Below are 24,841 nucleotides of genomic sequence, written 5' to 3'. Positions count from 1 at the left end.
AAAGAGGAGATTTACAAAGGGCCTGAGTTAGAGGGAGAGATTGGGCAGGTTAAGACTTTGTTCATTGAGGCGCAGGAGGATGAGGGGTAATCTTAAGCTTAGGAAGGTTTAGAGGGATATGGGCCAAAAGCACAGACATGTGGGACCAGCATAGATGGGGCATCTTTGTCAGCATGGGCAAGTCGGGCCAAAGGGCCTGTTTCCGTGCTGTATGACTCTATCAAGGCTTTCACAGCAGCTGGCAGCTGCAATATTTAAAGGGGTTCCCCACCACTTTTGCAATTTGTTATGCATGAGTTTGGGTGGGATGGAAGAGAGGGAGAGGACAGCTATAAGCTGTCTATGTGCCTTGTGGTGTTGTGCACAGGTGAATCTCCAGTCATCATCCCTTTCAAATGCTGTTTTTGTTGTGCTCCTGCTGGCGTTGCTGCACAAGCTTGCAGCATTTTGCTGGCAGGTTGTCATTTTTAGTTGGTAACGTTTCAGTCAGGGGCGGCACAAGTCTGTTTCCAAACCCGAACCTCCACCATATAATTTGAAACTCAGTCTCTCTGTTCACAGTTTTTTGTTCTTGTGTAAAAACAGAAAATGCTGGAAAGACTGAGCAGGTCAGACAGCAACAGTGGAAAGAGAAACAGTTAATGTTTTGCTCCCGGACCCTTCACAAACTCTGGGAAAGAGAAACAAGTTAGTCTAAGTATCAGAAAAGGTGGGAGAGGGTGATGGTGGAACAAAGGGAATTTCTCTATGACAGAGTAAAATAATAGGGCAGTTCAGATTAAGTCTGTGTAACGTGTTGCTAATGTTGTGTACAGTATAATGTTGTATAGTTTGACTAGATGATACAAAAAAATTGGAAAGCAAAAAAGAATATCATGCATAAATGGCCAATTCTCATACTAACAAAAAGTAGTGAAAGTCAGAAGGAAAGGGGATATGGGCCAAACATGTGTAAATGGGGCTAGGTTAGATGAAGTATCCTGGTCGGCATAGATGAGTCGGGCAGAAGGGCAAGTTTCCGTGCTCTTTGACTCTATAACTCTATGACTGGATGGTGAGAAGGGAAGAGGACACATGGTTGCACTTCTTGCAGTTGCGTAGTTAAATGTCATAGGACGAGGAGTGGAAGATGGGCACAGAGAGTAGAACATGGAGTTGCAAAGAGAGCTGTCCCTTCAGAATTCTGGTGAAATTGTGTAGGAGCTGACAGAGTTAATCTTTTGTTTCTCTTTAGAATAGTGAAATCTTGTCGGAGCTGGCGGAATTAATCCTTTGTTCCTCTTTAGAAACCTTTGTTCTGGATGAATCGAGATTGAGCCTCTGATATCTTGTTCATTCGCAGTCTTTGTTCTTTTAAGACTTAGCACAATTACCCAGCAATGTCTTCTCTCTATTATCTTGCAAGACTTGCAGTCTTGGTACTGAGTCGTGCGAGAGTCTAATCAATGCATCTGGGGAGGACAGTCTGCACAAACTGTACCTTCAGCAATAGCGAGTAAACTGGTATCTCTGACTTAACCATTTCTTATCCCCCTATGCTCACACTTGTTCCTTAGTTGCTGCAGTGATTTTCCCAAGGGTTCACCTTATCTTTTCTTATACTTTATCAACCCTAACAAGTTAACATATTGACTTTCGTGTTCTTTTTCTAGGTTTGCATGAAACGTGAGAGTCTTTAATGCTTTACCCAATGCTGGCAGCAAGACAAGACAAAATGGCTGCACACTCACACACTACAGACAGGAGAAACTATATACAAAACATCTCCCTTTGTCCTGTGCAGCGCCTCCTGCTGCACGGGAGGAGCAACGGGTCCTCCCACCCCACACAGTCCACCAAACATTACACTTCCCCTTTCCAGTTTGAACGTCTCTATTCCTGAATGAGTTGCCTTGGGGGAATACCACGATTGCAAAGTGTCGATCGACGAAGGACCACAGGCAGATCGGCGAGGAATTCGTCTGGCGGAACTTCGTCAAAGTCAGGCACTCCAGTATCCACACGATTCGGCACCGGGGTGTCCGACTGCTTGGTTCTGGTCAGGTTCTGTACAGTCTTCGCTGGAGGAACGCAGCTTCTTAATTGGTCATCATGCCGTCAGCATTGTCCTTCTTGCCCTTAGACGGTGTACATTTTGGTTCCTATGTGAGCCATGATCCTGCCAGCGCACCATCTGCTTTGCTTGGCCGTATAATTGCGATAATATACGTAGTCGCCAATGTTAAATTTGGACTTGTTCGATTTTGTTGGCTGAGTGCGTGCCGTATAAGAATTAAGGGTCAGGTTCAAAACTGATAGGGGAGTGCGCACTTGACGTCCGAGTATCATCTCCGCTGAAGTTCGACCGGTAGTGCAGTTCGGAACGATTCGATATTGCTGTAAGAACTCGAATCGTAAGCAACTGTAACTCAACTGTAAGCAATGCCAATTGTTTCGATTTCTTTGCGATTCCTACAGAACGTTTCATGGCCTGCTTGAAAACGGCGACGAGCCGCTCTGCCTCACCATTTAAGGGTGAATGAAAAGGTCCTGATGTCAGATGCACGACTGAGTGTTTTTTGCACCAGTCACCAAACATTTGAGAGGCAAATTGGGGTCCATTGTCGCTTACGATTGTCAAGGGCAATCCCCAAATGGCGAACAAATTGTCGTGCGCAGAAGTAGTTGTTTCGGTGGTTGGATACTTATTCATTTAGGTAATGTGGCCATTTCGAATGGGCATCCATGACAACTAGCCACATGTCCTCCAGGAACGGTCCGGCAAAATCTATGTGGATTCGCCGTCGTGGTTGGTCGGGGACGGGCCATGCGGAGGTCTTTTCCGGCGGATTCGGCGCTGTTTCGGCACATGGTGTGCAGTCCTTGCAGCGGTCGGCTATATCGGTCTCGACATTCACACAATTCCAATGTGTGTCTTGAGCAACATTTTCAGATTTACGATCGCAGTTCCGTCGGAATGATCACAAGAACAATCGCGGAGCTGAATGCCATCCTTTGAGGAGATTTCCGTTTGCCCATTCTGGAATAAGCGGAATTCCTTGTCCAGCTTAGGACTGTTCGGCCATCCCTGAGTGACAAAATGTCATACCTTCAACAAAATGGGGTATGTGCTCTTGTTGACCGCCCTAGCGGAACGGGGAAATCGGCGATGTTGAGCAAGTTCATGTACGTCTCAATTTCCATAATTGCCTCCTCTTTATCGAATGTCAGGTCGGGTCCAATCGGTAGACGAAACAGTGCATCAGCATTGGTATGCCCGGCAGACTGTCGGTAAATAATGTGGTAATCATATCCCATCATGATCAGGGACCAACGTTGTAGACGCTGCAACGTCATGACAGGCAAACTTTTCTCCGGACTGAAAATAGTCAGCAGGGGCTTGTGGTCGGTGATGAGCAGGAAATGTCGCCCACTCAAATATTGGTGGAACTTCCGGACACCAAACACGATCGCCAGTGCTTCTTTCTCCACTTGGCTGTAGTTTTTCTCGGCGGTCGTCAGCGTTTTGGATGAGAACGAGATTGGTTCTTCCTTGCCGTTCTGTGCCGTTTGTGAGATTACAGCTCCAAGACCATACGGCGATGCTTCGGCAGCTAGCGAGATCGGATTTGATGGGTCAAAGTGGATCAAACGCGTCTTCTGAGCATCTCCTTCAACCTGGTGAATGCATGGTTACGCTCTTTGGACCAGTGCTATTTGACGTCCTGCTTTTACAGGTTGTGCAATGGTGCGCACAAAGTCGAAAGTGCCGGTATGAACTTGCCATAGTAGTTCACCTTGCCAATGAAACTTTCAAGCTGCTTCACATTTTCAGGCATCGGCAATTTCACAATGGCGTCCACTCTTTCTTCCGATGGCTTTGGACGACTTGCCGAGATCACATGTCCGAGATATGTGACCTGTTGTCGGAGGAATGTGCACTTGTCCATGCGCAACTTCATGCCGTAGTTATTCAGTGCCGTGATGGACTGTTTTAGGTTCTGCAGGTGTTCTTCCTCTGTCCGGCCGGTGACAATTATGTCATCCAGGTAGGCGGCTACGTACGGAATCTCGGCAACCAGATTGTCGACCAGTTTCTGGAAGATGGCCGGCGCTGGTCCAAACGACAATCGGTTGTATCTAAACAGTCCCTTGTGCGTGTTGATCACGAGCAGGTTTTTTGTCTCGTCATTCAGTTCCACTTGGAGATACGCGTCGGTCATGCCCAATTTCGAGAAGTGCAGTTCTCCTTGCAGCTTGACGAACAGCTCGTCCACTCTTGGTATGGGGTGTTGATCAATGTGCAATTGAGGGTTTACAGTCACTTTGTAGTCGCCACAGATGCTTCTGAACGACAACTATTGGTGTGGCCCATGCTGAATTTGGTGGCCTTACACCCTTCTTGAGTACACTACAGAACTAAAAAAATAAAATGTTTTTTTTTAATAGAAAAATAGGCTCTTATCTGGGTCTTTGAATGCAATCCAAAGTATCCCACTTTGATTTGATTTTTGATTTGATTCAATTGATTGTCATTGCACTTTTCAGTGCAACAAAATGGTTTAGCCTGCAGTCATAACATAGAATAAATAACAAACACTCAACACAGTTTAAAGTCCCAAAGTCATTGTCTCTTCCCTCCTTGCTCTCCCTCTGCGCTGAGGCAATCCAAGCCTCCGATGTTGTGACCCCGCCGGGTGATGGTAGGTAAGTCCCGCGGCTGAATCCGTGCTCCGCAAACGGGCCGGTTCAAACTCCGCGGCCCGGGGCGGTCGAAGCTGCCGAAGCTGCCGTCCCCCACCACTTTCTTGTTCTTTTTCTTGGTCTGCACAAAACTTGAGCGTCTTCAATTTACAGCAGAAGTCTTTGATGCTTTACCCAATGCTGGCAGCAAGACAAGACAAAATGGCTGCACATTCACACATTACAGACAGGAGAAACTATATACAAAACATCTCCCTTTGTCCTGTGCAGCGCCACCTGCTGCACGGGAGGAGCAACGGGTCCTCCCACCCCATACAGTCCACCAAACATCACAAAACCTACATTTCTGTAGATGTATTGCTTATTTTTCTGTTGTGATGGTATTTGCTCTCCAATGTCATTTAATATCTAAGTGTTTCATTGGCATCTGGCTCTGACAATAAAACTTTTGGATAACATCATTATGGTTAGGACTGCTATGAAAGCATGGAACATAATTGCAATCCAATGATGTGTCTGTACTTTGAACAGTAAAATGGCAAGGTCAAAGACCAGGAAAACTTTAGGGACGACACCAGAAGAGCAGTGAGTGTTTGTACTTGAACCTCCAGTTCCACAGATCTTTCCACCATCTGGAGACTAGAATTTTGAGATTTCTTACATCAAATCTCATACTTTTAGTTCTAACCACAGCACTTATGCTAATGACTGTCATGCTATCCCTTTCTTCCTCCAGGTGTTCCAGCTAAGACGGTATAATATATTGATCTTCCTGCAGGTACTCTTGAACATCTCCTTTGTGCCTTCCCATTAACAACCACTCTGTCATACTTGCGTATACGGACAGGTTCTATTTTACTTATTAGGATCAGTATTTGTGGGTGGAAACAAGCGCATTGAAAAATGGATCTTGTAATGCTTTCATATCTCGAGTCCTTTACATGTACAGATTACTCTTGAAATGTATTTAGAATTGTAATGTAGGAAATATAGTACTGCAATGTACAAAAATAGCTTTAATGTAAAGACCCGTTGAGAAATTTTTGGTGACATTGAACAAGGGTTAACGCAGGGTAGCAAAAATAATCTCTCTTTCTTCTAGGCGCTTGCACCTCTACCGGTTTAATAAGCTCATGGCTGACCTTTCAGCTGAGCACCACATTCATATTTTGTGATCCCATGACATTAAAAATTTATCAATATTGAAATTTAAGTCTGGGGAAGCTCGAAGTCTTAAATAAACACCAAAAAAAAATCACTCAGCATGTCACGGAAAATCTGGGCAAGGTGAAACAATTAACAGAATTGATGAAGGGTATCAGATCATGAAACATTAACCAATAATTTATTGATCTCAGTTTTGAAGAAACTTTTGAATAGACTGAGCCTTCTCAGCTCTCTTGGGTGGAGAATTCCAAAAAGATCATTAGCCTCTGGGTGAATTTCTTCTGTGAGTCCCAATTGACTGAATACTTATTTAGAGATTATTTCCATTTCCTCCAGCCTGCAGAAACATCATCCCTGCACCTTTTGTGTTAAACCCAGCAAAACATTTTGTATGTTTCAATTACATTGATTTAAGTACAATGAAGCAATCTTCCAATCAAGGACTTTCAAGAGAAGGAAAAGAAAGAATATTCATTTATATTATGCATTTTAATACATCAGTTCATTATGTAGCCAGCAAACTGATTTTGAACAGTGGTCATTGTTTTAACAAGCAATGTGGCAGCCAATCTACAGAGCTAAACAAATATCAATGTGACAGTGTTTTAGTGAGTTGGTTAAGATTTAAATATTGCCTAGGACTCTGACACGAGCTCCTCTTCTCTTCAAAGCTGAGTCCTTGTATCTTTTAGTTCCATCGAAAGATGGAGCTGATATCTCGGGTTGGCGTCTGGTAGGATGGACAGCTCGTTCAATGCTGTAACCTTCAGTCAACTCTGCACAAGTTCAATCGGGAATGTATGTTCAAATCTAACATTCACCTGGATTTTCAGTTCTTTAATTTGAAGTTGAAATTGAAATTCGAGTGCAAGCTGGTGTTGGACATCAATTTAAATAAATGTCCTTCCATATCATTGACACAGAGCAGCTAAAATGGAATGCAGTATCAGCCCTGCCACAACTGTCAATAAATTGATAGCGGTGCCTTGCTGATTAAATTTGGCCTCAGTCTGAATGTTTCCAGTGATTGAATGTAAAGCTTCCAATCACATGCAGCACAATAATCTGCACCAGTATGCTGACTATGTCCGTTCTTTGTCTAATCCTCTGGAGAAACAGCACTCTGTTTAATCAGCTTTGCTTTTCCTTCACCAAGATTGATGAAATACATCACGTGCTTGGTGCTAAGCGATGCGCTGCGTGTCTCCAAAGTCCTGATGTAGTCTGTCTTGGCACCAAGAAGAGCTGGCTAATGGTGTCCCGGTAGGTAGATTCTTGTCAGTCTTCATTATCCACTCCCACACTTTCTGATATTTCAGCAAGCTTTTCAACTGGGTCATTTGTCCAAGAGTTTGAAGAGGAGCTTGAATATTCACTTTGCAAATCAGCAAAATCAACAATCCGAAATGAAAAGCTGCGTTGCTTGTTACTTTGTGCAGAGATTCATTGATCACACTAAATGCTAAATTTTCGCAAGCAGTTTATATGTTCCTTCATGGGACTGCAGATTCGAAAATAAAATACTTTAAAAAAATGTCTCGGAGGTTAATGTGAATTATTGAGGCAAAACAATAATTATAACAGTTTTGGGTCTGAAGCGAACCTGATGGTCCCAAAGGAGAAAGAACCTGCTGCCTTATAATATGCTCATGACCATTTGGTTCTTGCTCTGATGCGTCATGTTCCCAACTGTGCACATGTAATAAATCTGACCCCAACTCCTTGGGATGATAGCGTTATTTCTTAATTGAGATGATCAAATCAAGGACAAATTAGGATAGTTTCAATGCTGACAAAACTAAAACTGCTGGAGGAACTCTGTAGGTCAAGCTGCATATGTTGGGGGGGGGGGGGGGGGAAAGAATTGTCCACATTTCGGGTTGAAACTATTACCAGGGCAATGTTTAAAAGAATAGTGTGATTTAACTCCACTCTCTTCTTGGGTACAGATACATCACCATATTGTTCTCAATTTACATTTATCTATAATAGTCAGCTCTATTTATGCAGGTGGCTGTACTAGGCTGACCCTTGCATTTGGACCCATGAAGCTGAGTGTCCAACATGGCAAGGTTAGGGGCGGGAAGCTAGGTGGTTATCGTCAGCATGATAAGTTTAGACTGCAGGGAAACAAGTCTTACTTGCAAGTACAACGCCAAGTACTTACTTAGGTTGCAAGTACTTACTTACCTACAACGACAGCTACAGTATAATCTTTGAGGCCGGAAGTAGTCTGGAGCCATGTTAACTTAAGTTGGTCAATCCTGTTTAATTTGTCTCATTGCAATATTTTGTGAACAGGCAGCAGAGTTGTACAACAGATAGGGCTGCTGCCCCACAGCTGCATCACCTCGGGTTCAGACCCTATCTCTGGTCCAGCTTGTGTGGTGTTTACACGCTCTCTTCATGATCATGTGGCTTTCTCCTAGGGGCTTCAATCTAGTCACACATCCCACAGATGGGTTGATGTGTTTATTGGCCTCTAAATAGCTCTAGTATGCAAGTGCGTAGCAGGAGAATCAAGGAGGGAGTTAATGACATGTGAGAGAGAATAGCCTGCTGGAAATGTGGGAAAATTGGACTGTTGGAAATATTCTGAAATATGGCATAGACTCAGAGCTGAACGGCCTCCTATGTTGTAAAGTAAGGAGAACTACAATAGGAAGCTGAGCAGAGTTTTAACATCTTCCTTGACCCATCTTTTCTTGCCACTGTGCTAAGCAGGTATGATCTTAAACTTACTATTTATTTATATCTTCTGAAGAAACAAAAATGCCTTCCCATTTTCCAGACTTCTGTTTGCAGCATTCTAAGTAACTGTGAAATTTGTCACTTGTGTAATGTCGGAGACACAGCAACCACTTACATGTAGCAAGAACCCTAAAATTGTCTAAAGGTGATAACTAAATAATCTATTTAATATTAGTACAGGTGCACAACCTTTTATCCGAAGTTCCAAAAGATGTTACATCCGGATCCAAGATGGCGGCGCGCACGGTCGCAGCGGCTCACGGCTCCCGGACTCGGTGCTCTTTTTTGTTGTTTGTGTACGTTGTGTTGTCCGTGTACGTCTTTGCAGTCGGTTCTGCGAACAACACCCGCTACACCCGCTACTCCCGACAGAACCTCGTGGATATCGGGGATATCGTTGTACAGCGTCAGCCTGCGGTTTCGGGTGCCTTCCACCGCAAGTATAACATCCCGGGCGACATAGCAAGACCACCGGGGTCCCCGTGGATTGTTGTCGGGTCTAGGAGGCGGCGCAGACGGAGGAGGGAGAGGAAGCAGAAGCGAGGCCGCAGGTCTGGAGCTTTGCTAAGGCTAAGGAATCGACCACACAAGCCACCTCTACCGAGCCTGTATCTCTCCAACGCCAGATCCCTGGTTCACAAAATGGACGACCTGGAAGTGCAACTCGCTGGGAATCGGTATGTTCGTGACTGCTGTGTTATGATCATCACCGAAACCTGGCTTCACCCGGGGATACCTGATGCTAGCATGCAGCTAGCAGGTCGCTTTCTGCTCCGCGGGGACAGGACTATGGACTCCGGTAAGAGCAGGGGAGGGGGTCTCTGTATATACGTGCATGAGAATTGGTGCAACAACGGGACAATCATAGACAATCATTGTTCCCCTGACCTCGAGTACATGTCTGTAAGATGCCGGCCTTTTTTTCTACCGAGAGAACTAACAGTCGTGATTGTCACGGCTGTGTATATTCCACCTGACGCCAATGTAAACAAGGCGCTCTCTCTCCTGCTGAACACCATTAACGAACAGCAGCGGGACCACCCCGAAGGTGTTCACATAATCGCAGGGGACTTTAATAAGGCCAACTTGAAGACTGTACTGCCGAAATTCTACCAACATGTCAAGTGTTCTACTAGAGGGGTGAACACGCTGGATCATGTTTACACCAATATCAAGCACGCATATAGAGCCATCCCCCTCCCCCAACTCGGCCAGTCAGACCATCTCTCCCTCCTGCTCTCTCCAGCCTACACCCCCCTCAGACGCAGTGCCAGGCCCACCATAAAATCTGTTACAACCTGGCCTGAAAATGCACTCTCCAATCTACAGGACTGCTTTACCCAGACAAACTGGGACATATTCGAACACCAGGACCTGGAAACTCTCACAGAATCGGTGCTGGACTATATCAAGTTCTGCATCGGAAATGTGACTGTAGACAAAAACATACGGGTTTTCCCAAACCAGAAACCCTGGATGTCCAGTCAGGTCCGCACACTCCTCAGAGCCCGCGATGCTGCCTTCAGGTCAGGTGACAGAGCTCTGTACAGGGCTGCTCGAGCCGACCTGAAAAGTGGTATTAAAAAGGCTAAGGCGGATCACAAGAGGAGCATAGAGTCCCACTTGTCCAGCAATAATACACGGGAGGTATGGCGGGGCATACAAGACATTACCAACTACAGAGGCTGTGCCACAAAGTCAGAAGACCTGAGTGCGCCGCTGGCAGAAAAGCTAAATTGCTTCTTCTCCCGCTTTGAAACATCACAACAGCAGCACTCACCTGCTACAGCCCTGTTCCCACCCTCACCTGGCTCCTGTACTACTCCACTCACTGTCAGGGAGCACGATGTCAGACGGGTGCTCCTGGCAGTGAACCCCAAGAAGGCTACCGGCCCAGATGGAGTCCCTGGTAAGGTGCTCAAAGCGTGCGCCCACCAGCTCACTGCCATCTTCACCAGAATTTTCAATCTCTCCCTGGCCCAGGCAGTCATTCCGTCCTGCCTAAAATCAGCCACAATCGTCCCTGTGCCGAAGAAGTCTCCCATCACCAGCCTTAATGACTACCGTCCCGTTGCCCTCACTCCGGTAATCACGAAGTGCTTCGAGAGATTGGTCCTCCAGCACATCAAGGACTATCTACCACCAGACTTCGACCCCCACCAATTCGCTTATCGCCAAAACAGATCCACAGAAGACGCCATCACCGTAGCTCTCCACTCTGTGCTGAGCCATCTGGAGCAGGGGCAGAGCTACGTCCGGATGCTCTTTGTGGATTTTAGTTCAGCCTTTAACACAATCATCCCGGACATCCTCATTGGCAAACTGGTCACTCTCGGCCTCCCCACTGTCACATGTGCCTGGATTAAGGATTTCCTCACAAACCGGCCCCAGACTGTGAGACTTGGCCCCCACCTCTCCTCCACCCGCAGGTTGAGTACCGGTTCCCCACAGGGCTGTGTGCTAAGCCCCCTCTTATACTGTCTCTACACCTACGACTGTAGTCCGGCCCACAACAACAACCGCATCGTCAAATTTGCTGACGACACTACTGTGGTCGGACTTATTTCAAAGGGAGACGAGGCAGCCTACAGAGAGGAAGTCCTGAAGTTGACAACCTGGTGCTCAGAAAACAATCTGGCTCTGAACACCAGGAAAACAAAAGAGCTCATTGTCGACTTCAGGAGGCACAGCACCGACTTAGTCCCCCTACACATTAACGGCGAGTGTGTGGAGAGGGTCAACACCTTCCGGTTTCTCGGCGTCCATATCGCGGCTGACATCTCCTGGACGGACAACACGACAGCGGTCATCAAGAAGGCTCAGCAGCGGCTGCACTTCCTGAGGGTCCTCAGGAAGCACAACCTAGACTCTAACCTGCTGCTGACCTTCTACCGCTCGTCCATCGAGAGCCTGCTGACATACTGCATTACAGCATGGTATGGCAGCTGCACCATGGCAGACAGGGAGAGGCTTCAGAGGGTAACCAGGACAGCGCAGAGGATCATTGGTTGCCCTCTCCCCTCCCTGATGGACATCTACACCTCCCGCTGCCTTAGCAGGTCAAAGAAGATCACCAAAGACAGCTCCCATCCTGCGTTTGGACTGTTCGACCTGCTGCCCTCTGGAAGGCGCTATACGTGCATCAAATCCAGGGACTCAGGAATAGCTGCTTCCCGAGAATTATATCTACCATAAATTCAAATCCACACATGCACTGACTACACCGCCCAACACGGACTTCCATCTGTATATATGTATATATGTATGTAGCGCCGTAGAATTTGTGCACCTATTCCCCCCCCCCCCATCTCCCTTCTGTTTTGTTTTTCTGTTTCTTGTTTTTTGTGTAAAATTGTATGTATGCACTGAGTACGAGCAGCTTTCAGTTTCACTGTACATGTATAGTGACAATAAATGGCATATCTAAATAACGAAAACCTCCGAATAGCGGACATTTTTTCAGTCCTTGAAGAAAGTTCCTTGAAAACGTTCACCGAGGGCGGCCCGCAGAGGTGACAGCGGAACCTCCGGTCGGTCCTCGAAGAAAGGGGAACTAAATCCCCATTCATAAAAGAGAAGGTGAGGGTATATTGCGCGGGAGGGTTAATAATTGACAATCTGCTGCTGCCTGCCCGCTGAGTTAAAAAGTTCCCACGGTAGACTCACGATACACAGTGTATCGTGAGTCTTGCATGAGAACTTTTTAACTCAGCGGGCAGGCAGCAGCAAATTGTCGCTCCCTTCAGTTTCACCCCACCTACACCCCTCTGCTTCCTGGCCATGTGTGTGACCCCTTCCCTCCCCTCTCCAGCTCCCCGCCCATTGCACCGGCGCGGGGGTTTTGCACTGTCTTCACGTCGGAGCTAGTGCCAGTCACCGGAGACGTCAGGACCAACGGGACACCGGCCCCCAGGCCCACTGCAAGCACGGAGATCCCAGAGACCCACAGCCAGCGGCAGTCCAGCCCCGTTCCAATTCCAGAGGAACACGCTCCCCGTAGGGACCGAAGCTGATGGTGTGAAAGGTGCGTCTTGGTCTTGAGGTTGCGGATGCTCGGGCTGTGACGTCTCCGGCCACCCCCTGTACAGGAGCTGAGACTGGGAACTGTGGAGTTGTTTGCAGTTGCAGAGGGAGGGGGCAAGGGCGGTACAGTTCCCAGTCTCAGCTCCAGTCCAGAGGGGTGACCGGAGACGTCAGGACCAACGGGACACCGACTGCAAGCACGGAGATCCCAGAGACTCACAGCCAGCAGCAACTCTAGCCCAGCCCCGCTCCAACTCCAGAGGAACCCGGGTTGCGGATGAGGGGCCGCAGCTCGGGCTGTGGGCGAACTGCCACTTGTCGCTGTAGCGGCCCATCGGGGAGCGGGTTCCTGTTGGTCCTGACGTCTCCGGCCATCCCCCTGGACAGGAGCTGAGAGACGTCAGGACCACCAGAAGCCGCTCCCCGATGCGCCGCTACAGCGACAAGTGGCAGTTCGCCCACAGCCCGAGCTGCGCCCCCTCATCGGGACACCGACCCCCAGGCCCACTGCAAGCACGGAGATCCCAGAGACTCACAGCCAGCAACAACTCTAGCCCAGCCCCGCTCCAACTCCAGAGGAACCCGGGTTGCGGATGAGGGGGCGCAGCTCGGGCTGTGGGCGAACTGCCACGTCGCCGTAGCGGCCCATCGGGCAGCGGATTCCTCTGGAGTTGGAGGGACAGGGAGACACAGCGGCTTTTGAGAATGGTGGGCAATCACTTCCAAAGTTCTGCCCACACAGTCAGTACACCTCGCCTACACTTGTCTCCCGCACTAACATTATCTCGCAGAGAATGATCCCAGCCTAACCCTCCCTATTCTCTCCTATTCTGCAAGAAAAAACTACACTGAAGACTCAAACTCGCGTTCGAGTAACTGCCGGGATCTAGGCGCAAACTCGCGACCTTGCGGATATGAGCCAAGCACTCTACCACTGAGCCAGCCGTTAAAATCTACGCTAAAAATCTTCCATTCCGAAAGCCGAAAAATTCTGAATTACGAAAAGTGTCTGGTCCCAAGGCTTTCGGTCTGAAGAAGGGTTTCGGCCCGAAACTTTGCCTATTTCCTTCGCTCCATAGATGCTGCTGCACCCGCTGAGTTTCTCCTGCTTTTTTGTGTAACCTTCGATTCTCCAGCATCTGCAGTTCCCTCTGAAACACTTTCGGATAAAAGGTTGTGCACCTGTAATATTCATTCAGTGAAAAAGATTGATCAAAACGCCACAGCAAACAACATTACTGTTCTTCAAATTGGTGCCAGAAAATGTTTAATGCCCTCACAAAGGCCAGATTAGTGTCTTGGATGAAGGCTTCATTTGAAAGAAGGCACCTCTGATAGTGCAGTTCTTTCTCAGTCCTGCGCCCTAGTGCCAGGCTGGATGTATGGATTCACACAAGTGTTTGGCCATCGAACTGAAGCTGACACTTGGGACCTGCATGGCTGCGCTGGTGTTCACGTATCAGTGGGGATGATGCAGGGTGGTCCAAGGTGTTGGCTTTCAGTCTTTCTAGTGGAGTTTTAATTCTCCTCTTCTACGACTACAACTGCCAAAGAAGACCAGTTGTTTAACGCATGTATGGCAGGATCACTCTATTTATTTTGCATGATATGCTCTGTATAAATTGTTATCTGCATGGCATTGAGCCAGCAAATGAATAGGAGACAATGCAAAACTGCAGGTTGGTTTCTTGGCTGAGTGGGACTTTAAACTGTGTCAACACCTATTCTTTTAATGTTTTTGGATGCCTGAGGAGCCATCAATTTGCAGATTACAGATATTCTGTGGTATTGATCCTGACATTTATTCAAGGAATGCTTGAAATAGAAATGCATTCTTGGTGTTAAACTGATGTCGTAATTTCAAATCCCCTCTCCTATTTATGGAACTAAACAGCAGGAGTGGAGAGCATGATCGTGTGTTATAAGGACAGCTTTTTAAGAGTCAATTGTTTTATTGTCATATGTCCCGGATGGGACATTGAAATTCTTACTTGCTGCAGCACAACAGAATATGTGAATATGTAAAACATAGTACATAACAGGGGAAGAGAGAAAATATGTAAATAAATAAATAAAGTTCAATGAATAACAAAGATAGTGCAATAATAGTATAGCCTTTTGCAATTCAGAGCTCATAGCTTATTTGTTGTTGTACAGCCTGATGGTTGTAGGGACACACCACAGGAACAGGCCCTTAACCCACTGAGTCTATGCCAACCATCAACCACCCATTTGCACTAATCTATTGCTAATGCCATCTCATTCTTCTCACACTCCCTCAACCGAATCCTGCACCCATCTGATTCCACCACTCACCTATAGACGGGGCATATGGGTCAGTGTGGGCAACTTGGGCTGAAGTGCCTGTTTCCACAATGTATGACTCTGAATCTATTATCCCTGGGATTTGGATCATACCATCAGCTTTCTGTTGAGGAGGTATCTGCGCTCCCAAGACCCATTTCCGAGGGTCCTGCTGCCAAGATCCTGCCGTTGGCAGTGTTCACTGACTTGGTGAAAATTATTAAAATCTTAAATGGCAAAACTCATTATGGGTAAACTGTGAATAAAATTCAGTGCAGCCATGTGTCTATTCATCTTGGTAGGAGACTTAAATAAGCCATTATTCATTGGCTTAACAATAACATTAAATCTGAGAAAGAAGCAGAGTTCTAAGAACTCCTGAGGAGAGAAATGACTAAAAGTGGCAATGCCTGTTGAAGAGACCATAAAGAATGTTGAGGTTGATTTGTTGAGGAAAAGGACGTGAGATAATGTTAAATTTATGTAACATCTATGTTAAACTATACTTGGGAGAACAATGTATATTCTGTTCCCATCTGCCAAGAGCTTATTAAAATCCTCTTTAAAAGATAATGTACAATCAGTGAATGGTTTATATGGATAACAGACTAATGAATCGTATGGAGTTTGCACGGTTACAGAAAACGATTAGACGGTTATTTAAAAATATAATGAAAATGCAATTTGATAAACCTATTCATTTTCCCTCTCTAAGCTGTGCAAAACCTACTGAGCCATTTCTCAGTGCAGATGACTTCCCGCCATTTTAAGCAAAATTGCAGCCCTGAGTCTGAATGACTCCTTTGTCTCCTTCCAGCCTTATATCTCAGATTCAGTTAGTTATATAAGTGATAGTCAACATACATACATGAGAACAAATGAAATAAGACCAGGAGGCTGCTCATGTAATAAAATAATGGCTGATTTGTAATATCTACTCCATGTGTCCATCCACTCCAGTAATCTTTCCTTTCCTATTTCAGCCTTAAAAATACTTCACTATTATGGTCAAGATTATAAATAATGATCTCCTTTTCTTTTTTATTTTATTTTCTTTTCTCTATTTTCTCTCTCAACTTTCTTCATTTACTCGTTTTCTTTCTTCACACACTATATATTTCACATCTTTCTATCCTTTACTATCTAACTTCTTTTTCTTATTCTCATCTTTTTTCAATGTAACAAAAAAAAAAAGAAGTTGTACATAAAATGTATTATGAAAATATATATTAGGCACTTTGGTGCCATATGACTGTACTTCTAATAAAATAAAATATTTAAAAAAAAACAAAAAAAAAAACTTCACTATACTTTGAAGGAGATGAACGAGAGAGTTCTAAAGACTCTTGGCCACACACACACGTTAGCACCTCGGGATCACATGTTTCAATCATGTCACCTCTTCCTGTGCAAACAAACCTAGCCTGCCCACCCATTTGCTCATAAGATAACTCAAGAGTCAGAGAGTTTAATTGTTATATGCACTGGAATTGAACGATTAAATTCTTGCATGCTGAGCTATACACATGCAACAAAGCCATAAATAATATACAATAAACTATAATACAGTACAATTAATGATCAGTTATGCTAGGAACCTGACTACAATAGTCCATGTAGTACAACCGATAAAAAAATCTGTTGTAGTTTGTTGGTTGTTCTTAGAATTGTGCAGTGTAATTCAAGAGCCTGATGGTTGCTGGGAAGGTTCTGTTTCTGGAGGTAATGGTTCTCAAATTCTTGTACTTTTGTTCTATGGTGGTAGCAGGATGAGAGGATGGCTGGAATCTTGTGGATCTTTGACGATATTATCTGCCTTCTGGAGGCTATTGCTCACTTTGCCTTGGTGAGGTCAATACTGTCCACTACTTTCTGCAGTCTCTTTTATTCTTGGGCATTCAGGCCATGATGCAACTAGTCAGTTTGCTGTCCGTCGAGAAGTTTGTATTCAGTGACAACCCAAACCTCTTTAAACCACGGGAAAGTACAGATGTTGATGAGCTTACTTTATGATTACATCAATGTTTTTATCAAATGCCTTCTGGAAATTCAAATCACTAATCCTCACATCCCCTGTTAATCATACCATATGCTATTTCTAAGAATTCCAATTAAATGGATAAATAATGAAGGTTGCAATCTCCCATCCCTGAATTGGGGGTAATATATGGGCAAGGATTGACATTATTTGGCACACAGGAAACAAAGAATGGGAATAAATAGGACTTCCTTAGGGTAGTAGGTGGCGATTGGTCAGGAGAGTTTGAGAGCAGGAGTAAGGATGTTTTGCTGGACATCTGGATAGAACGACCTCTGTGAGCCACTCCTGGAATATTGTGCTCTAGTTCAGTCTCCTTACCTAAGAATACATACATTTGTCAGAGGGAGTGCAGTTAAGGTTCACTTGACTGATCCCTGAGATACTTGGACTGTTGAATGAGGAGCGATTGGATTTCTAGGCTTGTATAAACATGCATTTACAGTATAAGAATGAGAAGGGATTACATTGCAGCATACATGATTCTGAAACAGTTTGACAGGCTGAACACAGGTAAAGGTTTCTCCGAGACGAGGTGACTAGAACCAGAGGTCTTGATCACAAGATTTTGGTTAAGACACGTAACACTGAGATGAGAAATCATAAGGTCATAAGTGATAAGTGTAGAATTAGGCCATTTGGCCCATCAAGTCCACTCCGCCATTCAATTATGGCAGATCTATCTCTCCCTCCTAACCCTATTCTCCTGCCTTCTACCCATAACCTTTGACACCTGTACTAATCAAGTGTCTATCTATCTCTGCCTTAAGAATATCCACTGACGGCCTCCACAGCTTTCTGTGGCAAAGAATTCAACAGATTTACCACCCTCTGACCAAAGAAATTTCTGCTTATCTCCTTTCTAAATGAACGTCCTTTAATTCTCAGGCTATGACCTCTCATCCTAGACTCTCCCACAAGTTGAAACATTCTCCCCACATCCATTCTATCCAAGCCTTTCACTATTCTGTCTGTTTTAATGAGGGGTCCCTTCATCCTTCTAAACTCCAGCGAGTACAGGTCCAGTGCCGACAAACGCTCATCATAGGTTAACCTACTCTTTCCTGGGATCATTCTTGTAAAATCCTCAAGACCCTCTCCAGAGCCAGCACGTCCTTCCTCAGATATTGTGCTCAAATTTGCTCGCAATATTCCAAATGGGGCCTTACCAGTGCCTTATAGAGCCTCAACATTACATCCCTTTAATTTAGGATGGTACTCCTATTTTCTATGCTTCTATGCAATTTCTGCAAGTGCCCTTTAATAATAAGGGCAGCACAGTGGCGCAGCTGCTGCCTTACAGCGCCAGAGACCCGGGATGTTTGTATGTTCTCCCTATGACTGTGTGGGTTTTCTATGGGTGTTCCAGTTTCCCCCCACATTCCAAAGACATGAAGGTTTTAGGTTAATTAGCTTCTGTAAATCGTATCTTGATCCATGTTTTCTGTCTCACACCTTTAAATACCACATCGAGTAAACACTGCATGGGTGCGGATCCTGGGTGATATGGTGATGATAGGGAGCCGTGCCCAGATGTTCTTATTTTTCATTAACACTGATTTTTATAAAATGCCTGTGATAGAACATTTTAATGCATTATATAACATGATGCACTATAGAACATTTTCATCACGCCACAATAAGCCAGATTTTTGAAATTAATGAATAATTATACATGAACAACTTTGACTAGAAACTGCGGTGACTTGCTCTGTCTTCTGCAGTTAAAGTGCTTTATGAAAGCACAGGTATTTTATGTGATTCATGCAATTCATGAAATTGAGCAGGCATTTCTAATTATAGGAAGTGCGAACACACATCTAACATTTCGTGCATATTTCTCACTGAATAATATCACCCATAGTTAAGTGCTTTCTTGGATCATTGGCAATTAACACTGGGTTGTTCTGCTTTTTGTAAGAATGGTTGACCACAGAGAGGGAACCATGTTTTCACAGTGCCCTGTTCATTGCACTGCTCTGTTTAAAGGACTACTTGGCCACTTGAGATTTCTGTGGACTGCTGGCTGCTGACAGAAACCAACTGCAAGCTGACCGAAACTTTGGTTGAGGTGCATTGCCTTTTCTCTCACATTACCCCCTTGGGCTTCTGTGATGGTCTCACTGGATGTTTGCGCTAAAAGATAGGTAACAGACCTGTCTAGGGATCCCCAAGGAGGAAGGGAAAGGAATACCCTTGTTTATAGACCATCTTGCTCGGATAATTGCTTGGAGTATCGAGGGATCCATATTCATATCTCTACTTCATTGGTAATATTGTGTTCAAAGACCAAGTCCACATCTACTGCATCCGGTATTCCCAATGTGGCCTCCTGTACATCGACAAGACCGATGTAACCTTTTCGCTGAACATTTGCGCTCAGTCCGCCAAGGCTTACTGAATCTACCGGTTGCTAACCATTTTAACTCCCTTCCCTTGCCCTTACTGACTGGTCTGTCCTGGGCCTCCTCTATTGCCAGAGTTAGCCAACATGCAAACTGGAGAAGCAGCATCTCCGATTCGGTTTGGATAGCTCATAACCCAACAGTGAATTCTCCAATTTTAGGTAACCTCTAACTAATCCTCCCACGCCCTCCCCCCGCCCCCTTTCCTCCGCACACTCCCCTTCTCCCCCCCTTTTCTCTACCACCCTTCCCATCCGCTGAGCTACACCTGGACTCCCATCTATTTCTCCCCTCCCCGCAATCACCCCCTGCTACTTTCTTCCCTCTAGCTTCATAAATCGCAACTTCATTCCTGCCTCATACTTTCTGCTTTTATCTCAGGTCTTTGTTTCAACCATCTGCCTGAGTCTCGCCTGTTTCCTCCTATAACTTGCCATGCTTTGTTGTCCTGCCTTCTTCCCCCCCCCCCCCCCCCCCCCCCCCCTTACAATCAGTCTGAAGGAGGGTCTTGACCAGAAACGTCACCTATCCATGCTCTCCAGAGATGCTACCTGACCTGCTGTGTTACTCCAGGCGGATGTCGGCAAATGATAGTGAAGGGAGCTCGCCTCCCAGTGACACAATGCTGGGGCAAATTCTATTGCTTGAAAATTCCCTCGAGGATTCCACTCAATTGACTGTGTATTCAGGTTGGAAAATCATGAGAGAAGAAATGATGGGCCACAATTATGGCACTGCCTTCAGTACTCAGTTGCTGTGTCTCTACCACCCTATCATAAGAGATTAGACTGGAATGATTGAAATAAATGATGTTAATTATCTGAGACCATTAACATCAAAGAAAACCAGAGAGGAACCACAGTGAGGGTTAATTAGAATGGTTCCTGGGAATATAGATCTGTTATAGAAAGGATTGAGTTGGCGAGGCCTCTTCTTGAGAACACATGAGAATGAGAGGTGACGTTGTTGAAATTACCAAAATTATTTTTGTATGGGAGATTTGGGGAGAATGTTTCTCCTGGTTAAGCATCTAGAACGTTGTTATTGCCTCAAAAGTACACAGAGAGATCTCACCATTCGGATGGTGCCAAACAGCGTGGACTAAAATAGAATGGAGAAAAAAAGAACCTAATTCACAGGGGCGACCGGCAGAGGGAAGGGATGTCGGGTTGCGTGCTCGCAGTCTCCCTAGATCGGGGGCGCTCCAGGACTTCCAACGTGTGGACTGGACTTTGGACTGTTTGTGTTTTCTAGGGGATGTTTGTCATTTTAAACGGTGCCAAAATTTCACTGTGCTGTGCATAGGTAACAATAAAAAAACATTGAATTCCCTACCTAAGAGGGCTGTGGAAGCTGTGTCAGAGATTTCATTCAAAATGATGTTAGATTTCTGAATATTAATGGATTAATGGGATGAAGGCAGGAAAATGGTGTTGACGTAGATCATCTGTGACCTTTGAATTACCAAGGGATGTGAGAGGAGGCTCCCTGCTGCATTATTTTTGTTCAAACACTAATAATTAAACACCCTTTTATTGAGCCTTAACAGTAGACACCCACTTTGCTGGTCTTGTTATTTCATTGCAATGGGCAATTCCAAGTAAGTCCAGACCTGGAGGAAATTAATGTAAATACATTGTCGTGGAATGAGAGCCTACGGTGTGGAACCGATGTCTATGATGTATGTGAGTGCAATATCTGACAGCCAGTGGTGAAAAGAAAAATACAAATATCCTGAGAGGGACCAGCGCTTTCAAACACAATGATAGTGAATCTCTCCCAGGACCCACATATAACCAGCTGTGTGCCTGCTGTAATCCAGATCGCACAGACATCATTAGTGCCACCAGTCAAGTTGCTTATTGCCATATGCACAAGAACCATGAAGTACAGGTACACCAAACATCTTGCCTCCACATAGACTCACAGGCACTTCAACTCCGGCAGCACACAAAAGGATAAGTTACACAAAAATTCTACAAGACAGTGAAAAGAAAAAAGACTGGAAAAAAGACATACGTGAAAAAATACACAATTAGAAAACAAGTCCATTGTATTGCAAAAGGTGAATCACAGTGTTCCATTGCAGAGGTGGGATTTCGAGTTATGCAGATCGGTTGAATAACCTTACTTTGGTAGGAAAGTATGACTGAAGTATGACTGAACCCAGTGGCATGTGACTTCAGGCTTTTGCAACTCCTGCCCTATGGTAGCAGCGGGAAGAGGGCATGGCATGGAGATCCTTGATGATAGATGCTACCTTCTTGAGGCAGCACCTCATGTAGATGCTTTCACTGCTTGGGTGGTCTGTGCCTCTGATTAGCTTTGCTGAGACCATCACTCTTGCATTCCTGTGCACTGCAATTGCCGTACCAGGCCATAATGCCACCAGTCAGGATACTTTCTAAATACTTTCTACTGTACATATGAAGCAGTATTGTTATAGTATTCGGAGACATACCTAATCCCTTTAAACCTCTAAGAAAGTAGAGGCTCTGGTGCATCTTCTTTGTGATTACATCTAAGTCCTGGGTCCAGGGCAGAACATATGAGGTGTTTCCTTCACACTCAGGAAATTGAAGCTGCTAACTTGCTCCACCAGCAACCCACCAATGAATCCTGGTGTGAGGTCTTCTGCCATCCCCTTTCTGAAGTCCACAATATTTACTTGATCTTGTTGACGTTAAGCAAGAGGCTGTTGTTGCACCACCACTGTCCACACTCCAAGTGTTCTATCTCTGGTACGCTGACACTTCACCATCCATGATTCAGCCAGCTGCAGTGGTAGTGTATGCGGCGGTAGATGGCATTGAAGCTGTGCTTAGCCACATAGTCGTGGGTGTAAAGAGAGTGGAGCAGGGGGCTAAGCATGCAGGCTTGAGGTGCCCCTGTGTTGATGATCAGTGAGGAGATGTTGTTACCCTTCTGCACTGATTGTGGTCTGCCGATGAGGTAGTCAAGTATCCAATTTCAAAGGGAGGTACCTAATTGCACCTTACTAAAGCTAAATCTGCAATATTGCTTCCATTTCTAGTTTGAAAAGGATTTGGGGGCCTAAGCGAGGGTGCCAAAGGGTATTTACAGTTATCGTAGGGTGACAGTTATAGTCATCTGGAGAATCTAAGATTATTGTCCTTAAAGAGATAAAATTGATGAAAAATTGAGATGGATTGAATGGCCCGCTTTAGGTGCTCCATGATGCTATGCAACAAACAGGTATCATCTTCATAGACACAAGCAACTGCAGGCACTAGAATTTGGAGCAAAAACAAAACTGCTGTAAGAATTTGGGTCCGAAAATGTTGACCCTCCCTTACCCTCTGCAGTATGACCTGTTGAATTCAACCAGCAGTTTATTTTTGCTCCAGAGTCATCCCCTCAATCTCTTCAGTTTAAGCATCTGTAGTTCCTTCCTACACCCTCAACCTAACTTATTTTCCTGCTTTCTCGAAACATGTTGTGCCCATCTGTTTTCCAAACCGAGCTCGGCACTCAACAGATCAAAATAATTAACCTTGGAAGATGGTTTGATTTAGTGTCATACCCTGGTGGTGTTTCATAACTTTAGCAGACACAATGTAATAGATTTGATCTTGATTGCCAGCCCACGCACACATCACATTAAAGATCATAGATGCTGTGATTCTTTTTCCAGATATTTGTTGGAATGGATTCAGTGGCGCTAGAGTGGTGACTGTGCCAGGGACTGTCAGTTATGCCAAGAATCACGGTGTCTACCTCATTGATCAGGAGGTAAGAACTCACAAGATGAAATGTTGCATGAATCATTACTGGGAATTCATCTTGCCGAAAAAAGGCAAAATTGGAGGAACTACACGTTGTAAGTGATGCCTGATATTTCGTTGCAATTAAATTTAGACATGGCAATGTATAGTGCATCTGCACCTTATCTTCAATTTTGTGTCTCCTCTGAGATCAATCTCTACCTTATCTGCTCATTAGTGTCTTAACTTTAAACAAATATTGACTAGCGTTGCACCAACAGTAAAACAGAGCATGTGGTGGTGTTTATGTTTCACATGAGCCTCCACATATCCCTCTTAATCTCACCAGAACACCATCAGTTCCAGCCTATTTAGTCTTGAAGCACTACAGTATACATCCTGCAGACGACACCAATATTAGTGACAATAATATTGTAAGTGTTAAATTTTTAGGAAGGATTAAAGAAGCTTGTATTCCATGGAATTGAGAAGGTTAAGAAGGGACTTAATTAATATTTTCAAAGGGAATTAATGAGATAAATAGAGGGAGATGTCTGGCATTGGCTGAGGAATCAGATGCACAGAGTCTCTTACCCAGAGTTGGGGAATCGAGGACCAGAGGACAGAGGTTCAAGGTGAGTGGGGAAAAAAATTAATAGGAATCTGAGGGGTAACTTTTTCACACAACAGGTGGTGGGTGTATGGAACAAGCTGGCAGAGGAGGTAGTTGAGGCTGGGACTATCCCGTTGTTTAAGAAATAGTTAGAAAGGTACATGGATAGGACAGGTTTGGAGGGATATGGACCAAGCGCAGGCAAGTGGGACTAGTGTAGCTGGGACATTGTTGGCCGGTGTGGGCAAGTTGGGCCAAAGGGCCTGTTTCCACACTGTATTACTCTATAACTCTATGACTCGTTAGAATAGGAAGAATAGTCTAATTGTTAGAGCCAATATGCTCATGAGTCGAACATACTTCTGCAAGCTGGTGGGAGAAATCTATAACCTTCTTCTGCAGACGGCAGCTGATGCTAGATCTATTTTGATGGATCGATTGATAGGTATTGGTCAATGGAAAGTATAAGAGAATGGTAAAACATGTAGAGTCAATGGTATTTGATCATCCATGATCTCTTCAAATAGTGGAACAAGCCCAAGGGTTAAGCAGTCGATTCCTGTTCTGCTGTTTGTCTCACTGGCAAATTATTATTAATATTTCTGCTATTTTTATACTTGTCTGTTGAGCTTGTACATCCCACAGTGCTCCTCTTTTATTTCTGTAGAATCCTTCAGTACCCTTCAGAACTTAGGGACAAGGAGTACAAATACATGGTTTCCTGAAAGTTGCATCACTGGTAGACAGAGTGGTGAAAAAGGCATTTGGCATGCTGTCTTCATCATTCAGGGCATTTATAGAATTTGGGATGTAATGTTGCAGTTGTACAAGATGTTGGTGAGGCCACACTTGAGTATTGCGTTCAGTTTTGTCACCCTGTTACAGGAAAGATGCTTTTAATCTGGAAAGAGAGAAGAAAAAAATTACAAGGGTATTGCCAGGACTCAAGGGACTGAGTTCTAGGAAGAGGTTGAGCAACCTAGGACTTTATTCCTTGGAGTGTGGAGAGAGTTGATCTTATAGATGTGTATAAAATCAAACGGTATAAAATCAAAAGGCAAAATGCATGGTGTTTTTGCCAGGACTGGCGAACCCAAGAATGAGAGGGCATAGATTCAAGGTGAGATGGGAA

At 44.9% G+C, this 24,841-nt stretch overlaps 1 protein-coding gene across 2 annotated transcripts in view; it reads left to right on the top strand.

The window, feature by feature from the left end:
- LOC129705231 (L-fucose kinase) overlaps nt 1-24,841 on the top strand; it is a 139,248-nt gene that overhangs the window by 86,443 nt on the left and 27,964 nt on the right. For both annotated transcript variants that reach the window (XM_055648713.1, XM_055648712.1), the window contains exon 7: nt 23,027-23,124. In XM_055648713.1, coding sequence (XP_055504688.1) covers nt 23,027-23,124 — 98 coding nt within the window. The remainder of the gene's footprint in view (nt 1-23,026; nt 23,125-24,841) is intronic.

The sequence above is a fragment of the Leucoraja erinacea genome, chromosome 17 (genome assembly GCF_028641065.1).
Source record: "Leucoraja erinacea ecotype New England chromosome 17, Leri_hhj_1, whole genome shotgun sequence".
NCBI classification, from domain to species: Eukaryota; Metazoa; Chordata; class Chondrichthyes; order Rajiformes; family Rajidae; genus Leucoraja; species Leucoraja erinaceus.
Note: the sequence above shows the minus strand (reverse complement) of the source record. Positions and strands in the feature narration are given on the sequence as shown.